Genomic DNA, 15,349 nt, shown 5'->3' on the forward strand with positions numbered 1-15,349 from the left:
GAAACTTTACTCAGGATTTCTTAAACTTTATTAATAAAAAAAATTGTTCAGTTCAGACACGCTAAGTTGGTTATTAAAATATTTTCTATTCACATGTATGGAATTACTCTTTTCTTTACAGTATCCCACATTGCTTTTGACCTATTACTAGAGTTGTTTATAAAATTATCATTAACCTTAATCCTAGTTTCCCTAACTAATCTATATAATTTCATCTTATGAACCAGTACTAATATAATACTCATAATAACGTTCACATTCTCCTTTGAGTTTGTCAATTTCTTTACTTCTAACCCTTGTAGGTTACAACATACTTTAGAGGAAATGCTCTTTCAGCTGAATTAGACATTTCAGATATTAAAAATGTCACTTTGTCATTTATCTTATTTACAGAACGATACATAATTTTCCAGTTAATAAGTGATAATTAGGCGTGAAATTTTAAAATATTTTCCTCTCTCATTAGTCCCCTTAACTTGCAGTTTTTGGTATCAATTTTAGATGTGACTTTAAAAAAGTTATGCACAGGAAGGCTAATTTTGAATGGACCTACAGTTTAAAGTGGGATCCGAACCACTGTGCAATGTGCATCCACCGAGTATCGAACCTGGTACCCCTTGATTACACTACAAACTCTGAGACTTGTAGGTTAAACTGTATATTGTAAAACTAGAATTAGTAAGTTTATAAAGAGAATGACAATATACTTACAACCTGGTTAAATACAGCTCCACTGCTCTTATTTACATGACAGAACATTGCCGATGTCCCACACAAGTGCCTAATGATTTTCCTTGACATCATGTTTATCTATAATAATAATAATAATAACAATAACAAACCTCGTGACAGTTATGTCTGTATCATTAATATTGTTAATAATACAATAAAATATACTTCTACATTGCTTTAAATAATATATCTGTTTCAAATAATATGCTAGATCATTGATTTGATTTAGTTTATTTTACTTCGCGTTTTGTGCCTCTTGGCTAATTTGCGAAGATGGGGATAAGTGATGAAATGATGAAATTGATGAATGGACATTCACAAACAACCAAGCCCGACCGGGATTCGAACCCGGGACCCTTGGCGTTGCAGCGTGATGTGCTAACCACTCGGCCACAGGGTCGGGCGCTAGATCATTGGAATGGCTATTAAGCAGTTAGATGTCCTGCCAGTTTCCAAAAATTTAAATATTTATTTTTCTATTGCCCAATGCTTTTCGAATCCTGGACGAGTGAAATAACGTGATAATTGTGCAAAACAAAAAAAAAAAATCACAATTCATGACTAACCACATTGAGAAAAAAACTAGGTAAAAATGTCATAGCTGGGAAATGGATTTCTTCAAATTTACAGGAGAAAGTACTTACGGAATTGAGTTTCTGTGTAATTTAGGAAGGTCGTAGAAGTGTTTTCTCGCATTTTTCAATGTATTTGGCCGGTAAATCATGTATTTTTCTATAATAATGTCCGTCCGATGCACGAAAGCTGTTGCTTGCATTTCCATCCCCATACTTCAACCAGATGTTGCGAGCATCTGATGACGTAATCCCCGGTAAGTGTTTCCAAACACACAGTTTTTTTCACTACATTGCCCAACCTAAAGCAACCTAACCTAACCTTACCGTGATAGTGGGTGGGATTATCGTGAATGGTTTTTGGGGCTATTCGTGGATGGTCATACTATCCCCAATGGTTTTTGGGGCTATGCGTGAATGGTTTTTGGGGCTATGAGAATGGTTTTTGGGGCTATGAGTGAATGGTTTTCGGGGTTATGCGGGAATTTTTCTGTTAAGAAGGTTGAAACACTGCTTTGCCGATCGAAACACAACGCTAGTCAAGATTTGCTCGCCATTTTGCATGTTCAGGTAGCGAGAAAAGAACAAACAATAATTACTCGATATGTCAACAATAGATAATAATTTCGTTAAAAAAAGCAAAATCCCTTGTTAAACAATCTCTCGCAATGCAGAATAGGTAAGTACGAATGTCAACAATTACAGAATAAACGAGTTACAGACATTTCTCCGTTTTGATAGTTTGGTAACAGTTTCATACATCGGTGACACATTTCTTCAATTTTACACAAGAAACTACTTATGGAAATGAGTTTCTACAAAGCTTACAACGTTCGTCGAGGCATTTTCCTTCATCGTGGAATATATCTGACCGGAAAATCAAGTCTTTTTCAAGGAATATTTTGACCAGAAAATCATATATTTTTCAAGAGAAATATCTCACCAACGCACAATTGCCATTGCTTTCATTTGCTTGCCCTACGACAACCGGATGCTGCATATGTCTGATGACGTAATCCCCTGTCAGTGTTTCAACCCTCCCCTTTTTTTTACTATGCTTGCCTAATGAAACCAAACCTAACCTTATCAGAAATGGTTCGTGGGGCTATCCATGAATGGTTTGTGGGGCTATACGTGTATGGTTTGTGGGGCTATCCGTCAGCTAGCCGTGCATAATGTATAATTTCCACCAGTGACGAACACGATAGTAGGTATTTTTTCCGGTGAAGAAGGTTGAAACACTGCATACCCACAACGTGAGTCAAGATGTGCCCGCCATATTGTGTGTTCCGGTAGCGAAGAAAGGAATAAAAAAAGTACTCAGAATGTGACTGACTACCATGCTAAAGGTCCCGGGTTCGATCCCAGATTGGTTCAAATCTGGGAACTTTTCTAACGTTGGAAGCGACCCCAGCGCCCACCCAGCATCGCCCACCCAGCATCAAATGACATGGGTACCTGGGGGAAACCCTGGGGGGTAAAGGCGGTCAGGGGCGTGATGCTGATCACATCAGCCCCCCTCATGACCGGATCAAGAAAGTGTGGGGCGTTACCCCCATACGCCTTCATGGCATGGTGCTAATCACAGGGGAGCACTTTACCTTTTTTTAACTCAGAATGTGAAAAATTGTTTTCGTTTTCGTGTAAAAAGCATAATGGCATCTTGAACTATGTTCCGCAATACACAATTGGTACGAACCATGCGAAACACAAAATATGCAATTTCAATATCTCCGATTTATGAAACTGGTACCAATAGTTTTACCAAAAACTAATTTTGGAATCCTAACATGAGCCTGACCTGTACACCAGATAAATAATTCAATTTTTCTTTTTAAAAAAAGTATATCAGGCATACATCAATATGAAGAAAAAAAAATCGGTAACGATTAGATAAACCGGAAACACATTTCTTGAAATTTACAGGAGAAAAGACGAGAAAGTACTTACGGAATTTAGTTCTTGTGGACTTTCTGAAGCTGGGGAAAGTGTTTTTTCGAATCGTGCAACTTATTTGGCCTGTAAATAAGGAATTTTTCGACATTCATGTATCTCCATTGGGTAAATTTCTCGTATCGGACAAACAGCTGAAATTTGCTAGTTCATTTAATTTGAATATTCGTACTTACGTATTCTGCATTGAGAAACATTGCTGAAAGTGGCATTTCGCTTATTTCACGGCAATAAGCTCTATTTGCGACATATCGAGTAAGTTTTCTTCGTTTCTTTTTGCCTTCGGTAACACGCAAAATGGCGGTCACAGTTTCACTACCGTACTCGGCATGCAGTGTTTCCACCCCACTGCACCTAAAAATACCTACGTAGCCCCACAAACCATTCACGCATAGCCCCACGAACCATTCATACATAGCCCCACGAACCATTTCCGGTAAGGTTAGGTTAGGTAGGGTCACTATAGGTTACAATAGTTAAAAATTGGTTATTAAAAAAATATGCATAGCCCCACACACCATTCTCGCATAGCCCCACGAACCATTGACGCATAGCCCCACAAACCATTGACACATAGCCCCATGAACCATTGACACATAGCCCCACAAACCATTTGCGGAAACGTACCTTTTTCAGTTACAAAAACACGTGTTTGGAAACAATCGAGGGGTCCCGGGTTCGATACCCGGTGGAGGCACAAGTGGTTCGGATCCCACTTTAAACTGTAGGTCCAGTCCCGATTAGCCTTACTGTGCATAAAGTGGACTTAAAACAACAACTCAAACCAAACGTGTTTGGAAACACTGACCGGGATTACGTCATCAGACACAGGCTACATCCACCTGGAAGTAAATGGATGCAAGAGCTTTCGTGCATCGGTCACACATTTATATCGAATTTACCAGCAAAATTCAATGAACGATGCGAGAAAACACTTCTCCGAACTTCCACAAGTCTAAAGAAACTGCATTCGGTAAGTAATTTCTCCTGTAAATTTGAAGAAATCCGCTTGTCCGATACGAGAAATTTACCCTCCATTGCACCAAAGCTCGTGCCACCATTACTGTCGACTATGTGAATCAAATGTTCCATGCATTTGATTATGTAACCCCCGGTCAGTGTAGTAACTACGCGGTAGTTTTACAAGATGCCGTGTGAGTGGGATTTTTTTTCCAATTTAATTTTCTATGTTTGCCTAACCTACCTGAACCTAGCCTAACCTTCCGTGAATGGTTTGTGGATTAATAACAATCATTTTTCGGTTAATAAGTGTTAGTGTAACAACCACGCGGTAGTTTTACAAGATAACGTGTGAGCTTTTTTTTTTTTCCAATTCAATTTTCTGTTTGCCGAACCTAACCTAACCTTCCGTGAATGGTTTGTGGATCAATTTTACCTTAAAAACCTTTTGTGAATAGTATGTGCGGCATTTATCGGTTCATAAGTTTGGAAACACTACACATTAGCTGACGATACTGCATATCAGCTGATGATAGACAACGTGAGTCAAGATTTGCCCGACAAATTAGCAACGACAAATAAATAATTATAATGTTAAAAATAACGCTTTTTTCATGGGGAAAAAAAGTGATCCAAAGTTGAAAAATGTTCCGCTATGCATATGAGGTAAGTAGAAATGAATTTTATTTGAAAATAAACGAGTTAAATGTGTCTCCGGTATATCTAACTGGTACCAAAAATTCTTTTGTTCATCATAGGTTTACCTGTGGGTTTACTCTTAGTAGTTCTAAACGGAGTACCATAAATGACTTGTGTTGTAATTCAACGTTCTTTTTTTTTTGTTTGTCTTTGTCATCTTTAACTATTATTGTTTGGAGTTTCCATCCTCGTCGTTTCCACCGAATAACAGACAAACGAGTAGAATGCAATATTGAACTATATCTTTTCAATTTCCTTTTAACTCTTTAATAAGAGTGCCTTACGAAAGTTGAATCATAGAGTACCTACTATTTGGTTTCAGCAAAACCATGGAGTAGGAAGTAGCAAGCAAAGAAAGTTATACCTCTCCAGGCGGCGGAACCATTAATATGTTCTGTTTAGAAATGCAAAGTCTCTGTTCGTATCTGTTCTGTTTGATGTACGTAACTGATTGCAAGAATTTTTCATTACATTACAAAGAGCCATGGACGTCTGCAGGATTTTTTTTCCATGGAGGGGTAAGGAAGGTATTTTTTTTCCAGGGGGGCAAACAAGGTACATGTTCCGCAAAAATAGTGTTGTTCCCTAAAAAACATTGCGTAATTTTGAATTTTTGGTGTTCATGCAATAAGTAACACATATTATTGTGGCTAGAATGCAATTATATGTGTGAGATACAATTTTTTTTTTTACTTTCATTTTCCAGGGGTGGGCTCGGACCAACCCTTCCGGACGGCCATGCAAAGAGCAAAGATATATATTTCACTCGTTATCGTTATTATGCGTACAAAATTATTTCGACACGCTTGTTTGTACAGTGGGATCCATGAGTATTACCGTGCAAATTGTCCATGACTATTTTCATTAATTTTTCTCTTACATCCTATGTGTTTTTAAGCTATGGATTTTTAGGTATGTTGGTGCAGAAGTTGTCAACAGCCTGTTTTGGGTTTTCTTTTAATTCTTGAAGCTCTTATTGGATCAAATATAGTGCACGAACATGGTGATGAACAATTTGCACGGTAATACTCGTGGATCCCACTGTACGTACAGTGGGATCCATGAGTATTATCGTTCAAATTGTCCATGACTATTTTCATTCAAATTTCTCTTACATCCTATATGTTTTTAAGCGATGGATTTTTATGTATGATGTTGCAGAAGTTGTCAACAGCTTGTTTTGAGTTTTCTTTTAATTCTTGAAGCTCTTATTAGGTCAAATAAAGTGCGTGAACATAGTGATGGACAATTTGCAGGGTAATACTCATGGATCCCACTGTACATCTGGATGTATGACCAAAAAATAAGCGTCAGGATCGTGTTAAACAAACGAGAAAAAATGTTGCATGAACTTTCGCTACCCTCATATTATCAATCAAAGGGAATCAATCAATGTCATTTAAATTTCAAATATATTTTTAAAAAGGCAGAGTCTGCTGCCACGCACGTGTCAGCAGTAAGAATAAGCGTCAAATTTGCTGCTGCCACGTAATTCGTCTACTAAGATGATGTTACAAATCTTAAGAACAGATTGAGACGAGAGAAATGCAAGTTTATGATTAGTGGGAATGAATGTACAGGTAATTTAGAACCTTTATCTTTAGAAAGCATTTAGCGATATTATTTTAATGCTAACAGAACTTAACCTAACAACGAGAACATTTAGGTTTATTATTAGAAGAATGCTGAGGGACCTAATCTTAAAACATTTTTGTGAAAGTAATCGCTACAACTTCACAGTATGTGTTACAGACGTAATTGCATACATAGCATGATGAAATCACGATAAAACAAAGACCGAGTCTACTGCCACGTGCATCTTTTTTGAGGTTCCAGCAGAAAAAAGAACGTGGCAGCAGACACTGCCTTTAAAAAATGAGAAAAAAATGAAAGAGTGAAACATTTTGAAAAGCCGGAAAAGGGTTGTCTGAGAATAAAAAAGAATAATATCAGCACAGATATCTCTTTTAAAATGGCATATTTATGTACAATATATTAAACACATTGATATAATCGATATAATCCTGTTAATATTAATTTTCATAGTAGAGTTAAAAAATAGAAGTCTTCCTGTTGCTTCTACTTTGTTGTTACGTCTTTGGGCAATACGACTAATCATCAACAACTTTTGGATTTCATTTGAACCAATAGGAAGTCAGCTGACAACATTTAAATATACTGGTTCTTTTCTATTGGGAGACTGGTTGTGGTTGTGAATCTCGAGAGAAACAGAAAAGAATAAGTGTTTGCTTTAATCAGTTGTCCGAGAATTGCTGGAATTTTAGAACTGCCTGTTGCCTGACAGAAATCTCAAGAACTAACGGTAAATACTTGAATTTCGCTATCGTTGAAAAACTGTTATATGTTCTCAAGTAATTTGATAATTCGAATTTTACGAATTTGCTTGGACGCTAGTCCGATCTTGTCATGTGCCGAAGTCCAAGAATATTGGACAGACAGATAAATTTGGCACATAGTTTTATTGTAATTGGTTCTATTGCAGCTTTAGGGTTTGGATAACTATAGGTTCTATTACCTCGGAAAGTCTTAATGTCGAATTTTCCAATTTTTTGTTCGTACTTCTGCACGTGACATACGGTAAAGATACCGTTGAGTATAACGAACACAACTAAATTCGTACTGGATATATTTCATTCAGTCTCATTCTTGTACTTTTTTTGTTTGCCCTTGAAGGTTTTTGTCCTAATTAGGCAGTTTGTGAATATGTGTGTTAAAAAGGATCGGTTAGGGTTCATTATAACACAGATAATGTTAGAAAATGATCGGTAGCATGATATATCAGAACACACTTGTTTTGCACGAAATTGTGTAATTTTTTTAATGTGAAACAGAATGGGACCCGACTGTGCAGTTGTCCGATTAGGTTGCCTTTTCTACAGTTTCAATTTTGTGAGTATTAATTTCCCACTGCAGTTTACATTTTGTGTGGGTACATTTTCCAGAAGAAAACTTACGACAGCAGTATATTTTAATATACATATTAACCTGTATAATAACATGGTTCTCAATCATCTAGGAATTGTACTGCTCATAAATAAGCTTATATATTCCTAGATCTAAAAACATTGCAAAGAAGCTCCAAACTGCATATTTAACCCTGGAACCACACTGTCCCCCACATATCCCATTCTTTTCTTAAGAAATAAACTTGGAAACTACTTCGGCATTGAACGTCAGGATACATTCCAAAAGTCCCTTCCTCGCTGGTTTGTAACTGTCCAGTTTAGTTGCTGTCACGCTTTATCTTGTTACTTCTCAAGTAGTGTCATCCTGCCAAAACTTGCCACAAAGTTGAAAAATATTTTAATGCTGTTATTGGTGTTGGGTACAATATTTTCCAGCTAGAACATTCGGTAACTGTTCTGATTGATTTATGATTCTCCTAGCACAAAGACTAATTATTGTAGAATTTTGGAAATCATTGTCACGCGAAATTTGAACCTTCCTTAAAGTAATGAGCACTGTTTGGACTTGAAGAAAAGTTATTTATGTTGAAAAAACAACTTTAAAATTACCTTATGCACTTATCATGGACAAGATATTCTCAGTCGACAAGCGACAGTAAATACCGTAGAAGCATGGGAATGAATGTAGAAGTAAATCGGAACATTTGTATAATGCATTTAGGGACTTTATGTTAATGCTAAGGGAACCAAACCTAACCACGAAAGCATATATTGAACAAAATCTTGAGTAATCGCCAAAACTCCGCAGTATGTGTTAACAGACATACATCGAAATCGAACCATGTAAAAATTGCATTCGTAGCATGATGGAATTGCAATAAAGCAAAAGGAACTTGGGCTGAATATTCATTCAAGAGTGTGAGACATGAAGGAAATCTAACATTACAAAATCATATATTCAATATGGGCTTTGGTGTAATACACTAATAACTAGGGACTGGATAGTTATGCACATGGAGCCAACAACTGCCACAAAAATATTTTAAGTCTGTGCATTGAGCATATTGTCAAGTTAATAAAATTACTTCAGATTTCTTTTTGTCACTGCTCCTTATTCTGTGCTTTCTTTCACAAAATAAAACTTCTTTTTGTCATCCTCTCTTGAACACTGACTACCATTTTTGAGAGAGAAATCACAATGCAATGCCTATAGAGATCTTGAACAATACAGTTGCCTTGAAATATTGTCCAGTTGTGTGAAGTAGAATTTATTTGTAATAATAAAATATTCTTGCTGAAAATGGAAGTTTCAATAGAGAAAATTTGTCGTGTTCTAATAAAGTAGGTAACAGTTCGTTATATCGGAGACACATTTCTTAATTTTTACAGAAGAAACTACTTAAGGAAACTACTTTGTTTTTGTTGCACATCGATAGGATAATTAGGGGCTGAGATATTTCAGATTCGGTAACCCCATACGACACCACCAAATGGCGGATCTTTGAAAACAAATATGGCTGCCACTCGAAACCTACAGCCACTAAAATTAAAATAGTGACGGTTTTCAACTAACAACATGGTAAAGTAACTGCACAGAAAAAATTAGATGTTATAAAAATTGTGGAGCAACAAGGATTGGCCCACTTGACATGTATTGTCGCTTATGGAAATGGTTCGTGAGGCTATCCGTCAGCTACCTGTGCATAATGTATATTTTCCACCGGTGACTAACATGATAGTAGGTATTTTTAGGTGAAGTTTGAAACACTGTATACCCATGATATGAGTCAAGATGTGCTTGCCATATTGTGTGTTCTGGAAACAAAGAGAGGAATAAAACAAAATCACTGAAAAATTGTTTTCGTGTAAAAAGCATAATGGCACCTTGGACTATGTTCCACAATACACAATTGGTAAGTACGAATCATGCGAAACACAAAGTATCAGATTAAATGTGTCTTCGATATAACGAACTGTTACCATGAATTGGAATGAATGTAATTTTCTTCCATTTATAAAACAGTGTAAAGTAAGGAGTGGAAGAATTCAGAAGTGCAATTTGTACATTTAGTACATTCTAAACTATGAGCTGAAAATGGAACAAATACTATTTTACAAGTAAGTTTTAGCAGCAACTGCAATGAAAAGTTAAAAATTTACTATCCTTCGGACACCTATAACTTCTTAGTTTCATCAATTTTTGACATTCGTACTTACCTATCTGCTTCGTGGAACATTCCTTAAGGTGTATTGACGTTTTTTTCATCAAAGTAATTGCATTTTTCACATTACGAGTACTTCTTTCTCGTAGTCTTTTCACTTGCCTGAGACACGATATGGCGTGTACACCTTTACCACATAATCTCGTGTCGTGCTTGTGTTTTGTCGATTTTAATTCATTTCAACCTTTGGAACCCACGATATACCAGTGAACAAAGCTCACAAGTCCTTTTTTTTTTTTCCAGAGGAAAATTGTAATGTTTCGTGGTGATCTCTGTGAATGGCTTTTGGGGCTGTCCATCCCGGATTCGGTGGGAAATTTAAACTAAAATGTTATTTTAGTTTGCAATTTTTGAGTCCAAATTTCCCACCGATTCCGGGCTCCACCCCTGGGGTAATTGACCTGCTGCACCCAACCGCCTCCACTCAGGCTCCACGGCTTTCTCTATAGAGTCCCTGTTAAAGGCATGTTAGAAATTGGCTGGAATCACGTGCCCCAAAATGAGCCCCAAACTTTTAAATTTAAAGAAATCCGTTCCCAGGATACGGAAAACTTACCTGAATTTCACCATGCATCCACGACACGTCATATTAGGCATATACCCACGGCCCATTCCTTCTAACTAGAAGCTTACATTCAGTGCCACATTTTCGACTTTCCTTTCTTCACAATCCCATGTTCAATTAAATTTAAAAAATCCACTGGGTGTTCCACACCCGGTACGAATTTCACCACGCATCCACGACACGTAATGTGTCTAACTTTCGTTGCAAACACACAGTTCGAAACACTGAATACCCAATGAACATGAACAAAACACAATCACGACACATGATGATGTATGAAGGTGTAAACGCCAAAGGCTATTGTCCGTCGGAGAATTAATTTTCAACAATGAACATGAATTTTCCGTATCATACATTCCCACATCACACAAAAAACCTTCCCGATGTTAGACAATACTACAGGAACTTATTATGGTAAGTAGTTTCTTCTGTAGAAATGAAGAAATCTGTCCGAACAATAGTAAACTAGTACCTTTAAAAATGGGAATGTGTTTTTGTAAAGTGCATATTTTTTTATATTTCACACCTTTTTAGTGCATATTTTAAGTATTTTGAGTGCTTAACTATCTGGTCGCTTCTATAAACTAAACAGTCAAAAAAGTTTTGCATCAGGATGGAAAATGACAAAATATAGATGAAGCACAAAGTTTATTGACAATGACAGTGGGAATACAAAAGAAAAGATGAAGAACAAGACACGTTGAATGGAAAGGGAATAAAAAATGTACAATTTTCTCAGAAATGTTTTTAAAACCAAAATGGCACAATTCATGATGGAGGCGAAAAACAAAACTGCCACATGAAGACTGTTCGTCATAGTGGATCCATCAGAAACATTGCCTACCACTTGGTGTGTCCTCCCCTGGCTGCAAGAAGGTCTTGAACACACTGTGGCATACTGAGGATGAGAGGATCAAGGTGATCTTGCGGTAAGCGATCCCATTCGTCCTGTGCCGCAAGAAGAACTTCACGAAGATTGGTGGGAGCCACAGGACGGTTTGCAATGGCATTTTTTAGCATTGCTCATGCATGTTCGATGCAATTTATGTTGGGACTTTGCGCTGGCCAGAGCATGTGACTGATATTCGCTGCCTGCAGATAATCTTGCACCATCTGTGTGCTGTGTGGATGGGCATTGTCATCCACCAAGACAAATACGTCACCAATTTCCTGATGAAATGGTTTGACAGTCGTCCGGAGAATGTCCCTGACATAACGATCAGCTGTTGGAGTCCCTCTAAATGGAATTAGGGGCGTTCGACGTCCGAGGATGAGTCCTGGACACCACGAAACCCCTCTTGCAGTCCAGGGCCTTGCCACACCCGTTCTCTTCGTGAATCTGGCCTTAGACAGAGCCTACATTCATCGGTGAAGAGCACATGAGCCCAATGATCGGGTCCCTAATTTCGATGTGTGTGGGGCCCAATGCACACAGTCGCGCCGATGTCGTGGCAATAGGTACTGGTGCCGGAGAGGTCTTCCGAAACTTAAACCACTTCCTCGGAGTGTGTTGCAGACAGTTTGGTTTGGCACACACACAGCAGAGGCTGCCTGGAGAGCATGGTATTCTGTCGCCGAGCTGAGAGTTGTACATAATGGTCTCGTGCTGGTGGTGTGACCCATGGACGACCTGTCCCTTGACGATCTGCTACTGTTCCTGTCTCTGTATACTGCCTCCAGGTCCTACAGACATCGCTTTGTGCCACTCCAACAGCCCTAGTTACAACCCATTGTGACATGCCAGTCTGCAGTAGCGTGATGATCCTGGCCGGATCAAACTTCACTATTGTACGCCTAGGCATGCCTTGCACGCGGCTGCACTCGCTCGCCTTCGCTAACTGGACACAAGGAACACCTAACCAACCTTCGCAGACTAATGTGGTGCTGCACTCCAACACACGCATGCACTTGCAGACTCGGGTAGTCGTCTGTGGTGATCAGTATTGCACGTTGACCACGTTACTACGCACAATGAGCTCTGCTTCATTGGTTCTTGTCTGCTTCGCATTTTGCGGATGATATTTTCATCACTTCTCCGGAGATGGAAAACTTTTTTGACTGTTTATAATTTGGAGACTGAAATGGGCCCTTCAAGCAATACAACTAATATGTTGTAATAATTACTTAGTAACTCGCTTAACACAGGCACCTTCGAAAATGCGTTAGGTTAAGTGATAATGTGCCAATTTGTAGTCATTTTTGTCAGTGTTCTATATATGTGCGTTTCAAATTTTATTTTTAAGAAATCTTTAAATTTAGCCCACTTGTAAGGATTATTCATGTAAATTACAGATTTGTTCCACATTCATGCACATTTGCATGTGGAATTAGCTACCGGCAAATTGAAATGATAAACTCAAGGAAATGTGTTATTTTGAAAATAGGTACGTCTGTTTTCTTGGCGTGGTAACTTACCATGAAGCAAACTGCGCAAGGGCTTCATGTAAGTGAAGATAGCACTCAACATGACATTCGACAGTAGCTGTAAATTCATTAGATTTTGAAAACTTAAAAATAAAATAGCGAAAGAACACATTGGAAAATGCTGTCAGCTCCAAATGTATGCATCTATTTTAGTGAACATTCAACCACCTTTTACTGATAAAAGCAGCAAAAGTCTGGTGAAATATAAATTGCTTTGTTTTTTAATGTTTGTCTGTTTTTTTAGCAGTACCAAATCTCTGGCAATTCTAAAATAGCCTTTGCCTGTGTTAACAATATTTAGCATTGAATGAAGTTCTTGGTTGCTAAGTATTTTTTAAATTGCACTGTTTTTTTCCTTGCAGATGGAAGGAGTACCTGCTCAGGAAAACCTTGTGCCAAATAGGCTAAAAAATTTCAAAAATAAAGGCAGGGATGTAGAGGTTAGTGTCTGTAATTAGTTGTTGGTTGTGCATTAACCTCTCAGACACAGAGGCTGATTTTCCAGGTATTTTCACTAACACACCACATGTTTTCAATGGGAAATTTGAAATTCTGCATGCTTCTAAATAAAATTTTATATTTCTGGGACTAAGAATGTTAGAGGTACAAATGATACCTAGTTTTGTTCAGTATTTTGAGCTAAAATCAGTTTTCCATAATCAGTTAGAAGAAACAAAAAAGGGAAAGTAACTATTTTTGAAGCGAATTTACAATACTGGAAGTATCTTCAATTGCTTTCAAATTCAGTACTCACTAATTTTGGCCTCATAATCACGAATCCGCAGTTAAATTTGGCGGAAAAAAATTACGAAATAAGTCTAAAAAAAGTGGTTCCGTGAACAGTCGTCACCCTTGATTTATGAAGAAAACTATTTTTTGCAATGATTAGTTTTAAAACTGTTTATGATGACTCTTAATTTTGACTATGCTTGCCTAACCTTACAGTGAATGGTTCGTGGGGCAAACATATTTTCCACCTTAATGCAAGATGCCATTTTCTCACATGCAAATCAATGCTCACTTATTGCACAACACTTGAGCAACATTGGTAGCAAGACGTGCGGAAAGGAAGAAGTCTTCATATCGTTTCTGTTAGGTATGGAGAATCATAACTGTAATTCACAAGGTTATTTTGCAATTTCTAGACGTGACCGCAAATTTTTAATTGCAGATTTTTAATTACAAGGCCAAAATTAGTGAGTATGCCGAATTTGAAAGCAATTGGAGATACTTCCGGTATTGTAAATTCATACCCTATTTTTTTACATTAAATTTGAAATTAATCAGACCTCCACGCAGGCTACGACAGGGTGTGATTCTCCAATAGGTACCCTCATAATGCCTGGTATGTTTGCCATAAGTGTGAAAAAATTTACGCACTTGCTAATACTTTCGTAGCAATTTTTTTTTTCCAATAGACTAACCAGTGTGTTTGCAGCAGGAAGTCTGAAAGGCTGCATGCTTTCGCCCAACTCGCTTTGTTAGTCTGTCATACCCTCCATGGCAACTTAACCTAAGTAAACAAGTGATGCAACAGGCTAAAAATAGCACGACCGACAGAAACAAGGCAAATCATTGAACAATTCTTCCTTTGTAATCCTACGGTGCAGTTTTGTGAAGCTGCAAAGAGCAGACTGCTGTTTTCCAAACCTTTGTTGGCGACTGGAGGCTTTTGACTTTCTTTCCCCACCCATGCTTTTGGCACCAGGAGTTTCGAAAGGTCGCGCTATTGCCAAAAGTGTGTTTTGAAACACCTAAATTGAGAAATAAGTGATATTTTCAAAACCAGTGAAAATATATCTCAAAATAAAAATATTTTTTTCAGGCGTAACCCACCTCCCCCTAAATAGTAACAATGAAATTATACTTGATCAATTGTTAATAACATACCTCTAGACTCATGCAGAACTCAAAACATGTACCTCAGATTATTTTCCAAGTTACAGTATGTTAAAAAGTAAAATGTCACTGCCCGTCCTTTAAAGGGTAATATTGATGAGTTACTGGCTTCCCTGGATAATAGTATAATTAGTGTGGCAGTTGGGATTTCCTCCATTGCCATGATGTTTGCAGTGTACATTTTTTCTTTTTTCTATTGGTGATGTCATTAGTGGAAGGTGCCTACTGTCAAAATATGATTAAGATTTATTATGCGTGAATTATTGGCTCTGGAAATTGTGTGAATTTCTCTCTGTAGATGTGAAATTTTTATCGATCCAAATGCCACTGAATTTATATTTCTTTATAAATGCCCCGAGGCAAGTTTTTCAGTTTAGCTTTTTTTTTATCGAGGAA

At 37.6% G+C, this 15,349-nt stretch overlaps 2 protein-coding genes across 6 annotated transcripts in view; one reads left to right on the forward strand and one right to left on the reverse strand.

The window, feature by feature from the left end:
- The window catches only part of LOC145989183 (citramalyl-CoA lyase, mitochondrial-like), a 35,782-nt gene extending 30,420 nt beyond the window's left edge, over positions 1-5,362 (reverse strand). The window contains exons 1-2 of one of the 5 annotated variants that reach the window (XM_083124481.1): positions 5,226-5,362; positions 712-810 (exon numbers count right to left, since the gene is read on the reverse strand). In XM_083124481.1, the coding sequence (XP_082980607.1) occupies positions 712-804 (93 nt within the window). In that variant the 5' untranslated portion in view covers positions 805-810; positions 5,226-5,362. The other 4 variants (XM_083124482.1, XM_083124484.1, XM_083124480.1 and 1 more) reach the window with 4 other exon arrangements.
- Positions 5,363-7,082: 1,720 nt separating this feature from the next.
- Positions 7,083-15,349, forward strand: part of Pen (karyopherin subunit alpha) — a 63,299-nt gene continuing 55,032 nt past the window's right edge. The window contains exons 1-2 of the mRNA XM_083123355.1: positions 7,083-7,239; positions 13,417-13,494. Of these exons, the coding sequence (XP_082979481.1) occupies positions 13,417-13,494 (78 nt within the window). The 5' untranslated portion in view covers positions 7,083-7,239. The remainder of the gene's footprint in view (positions 7,240-13,416; positions 13,495-15,349) is intronic.

This window comes from Lepisma saccharinum, chromosome 6, assembly GCF_977018435.1.
Source record: "Lepisma saccharinum chromosome 6, izLepSacc3.1, whole genome shotgun sequence".
Lineage (NCBI taxonomy): Eukaryota > Metazoa > Arthropoda > Insecta > Zygentoma > Lepismatidae > Lepisma > Lepisma saccharinum.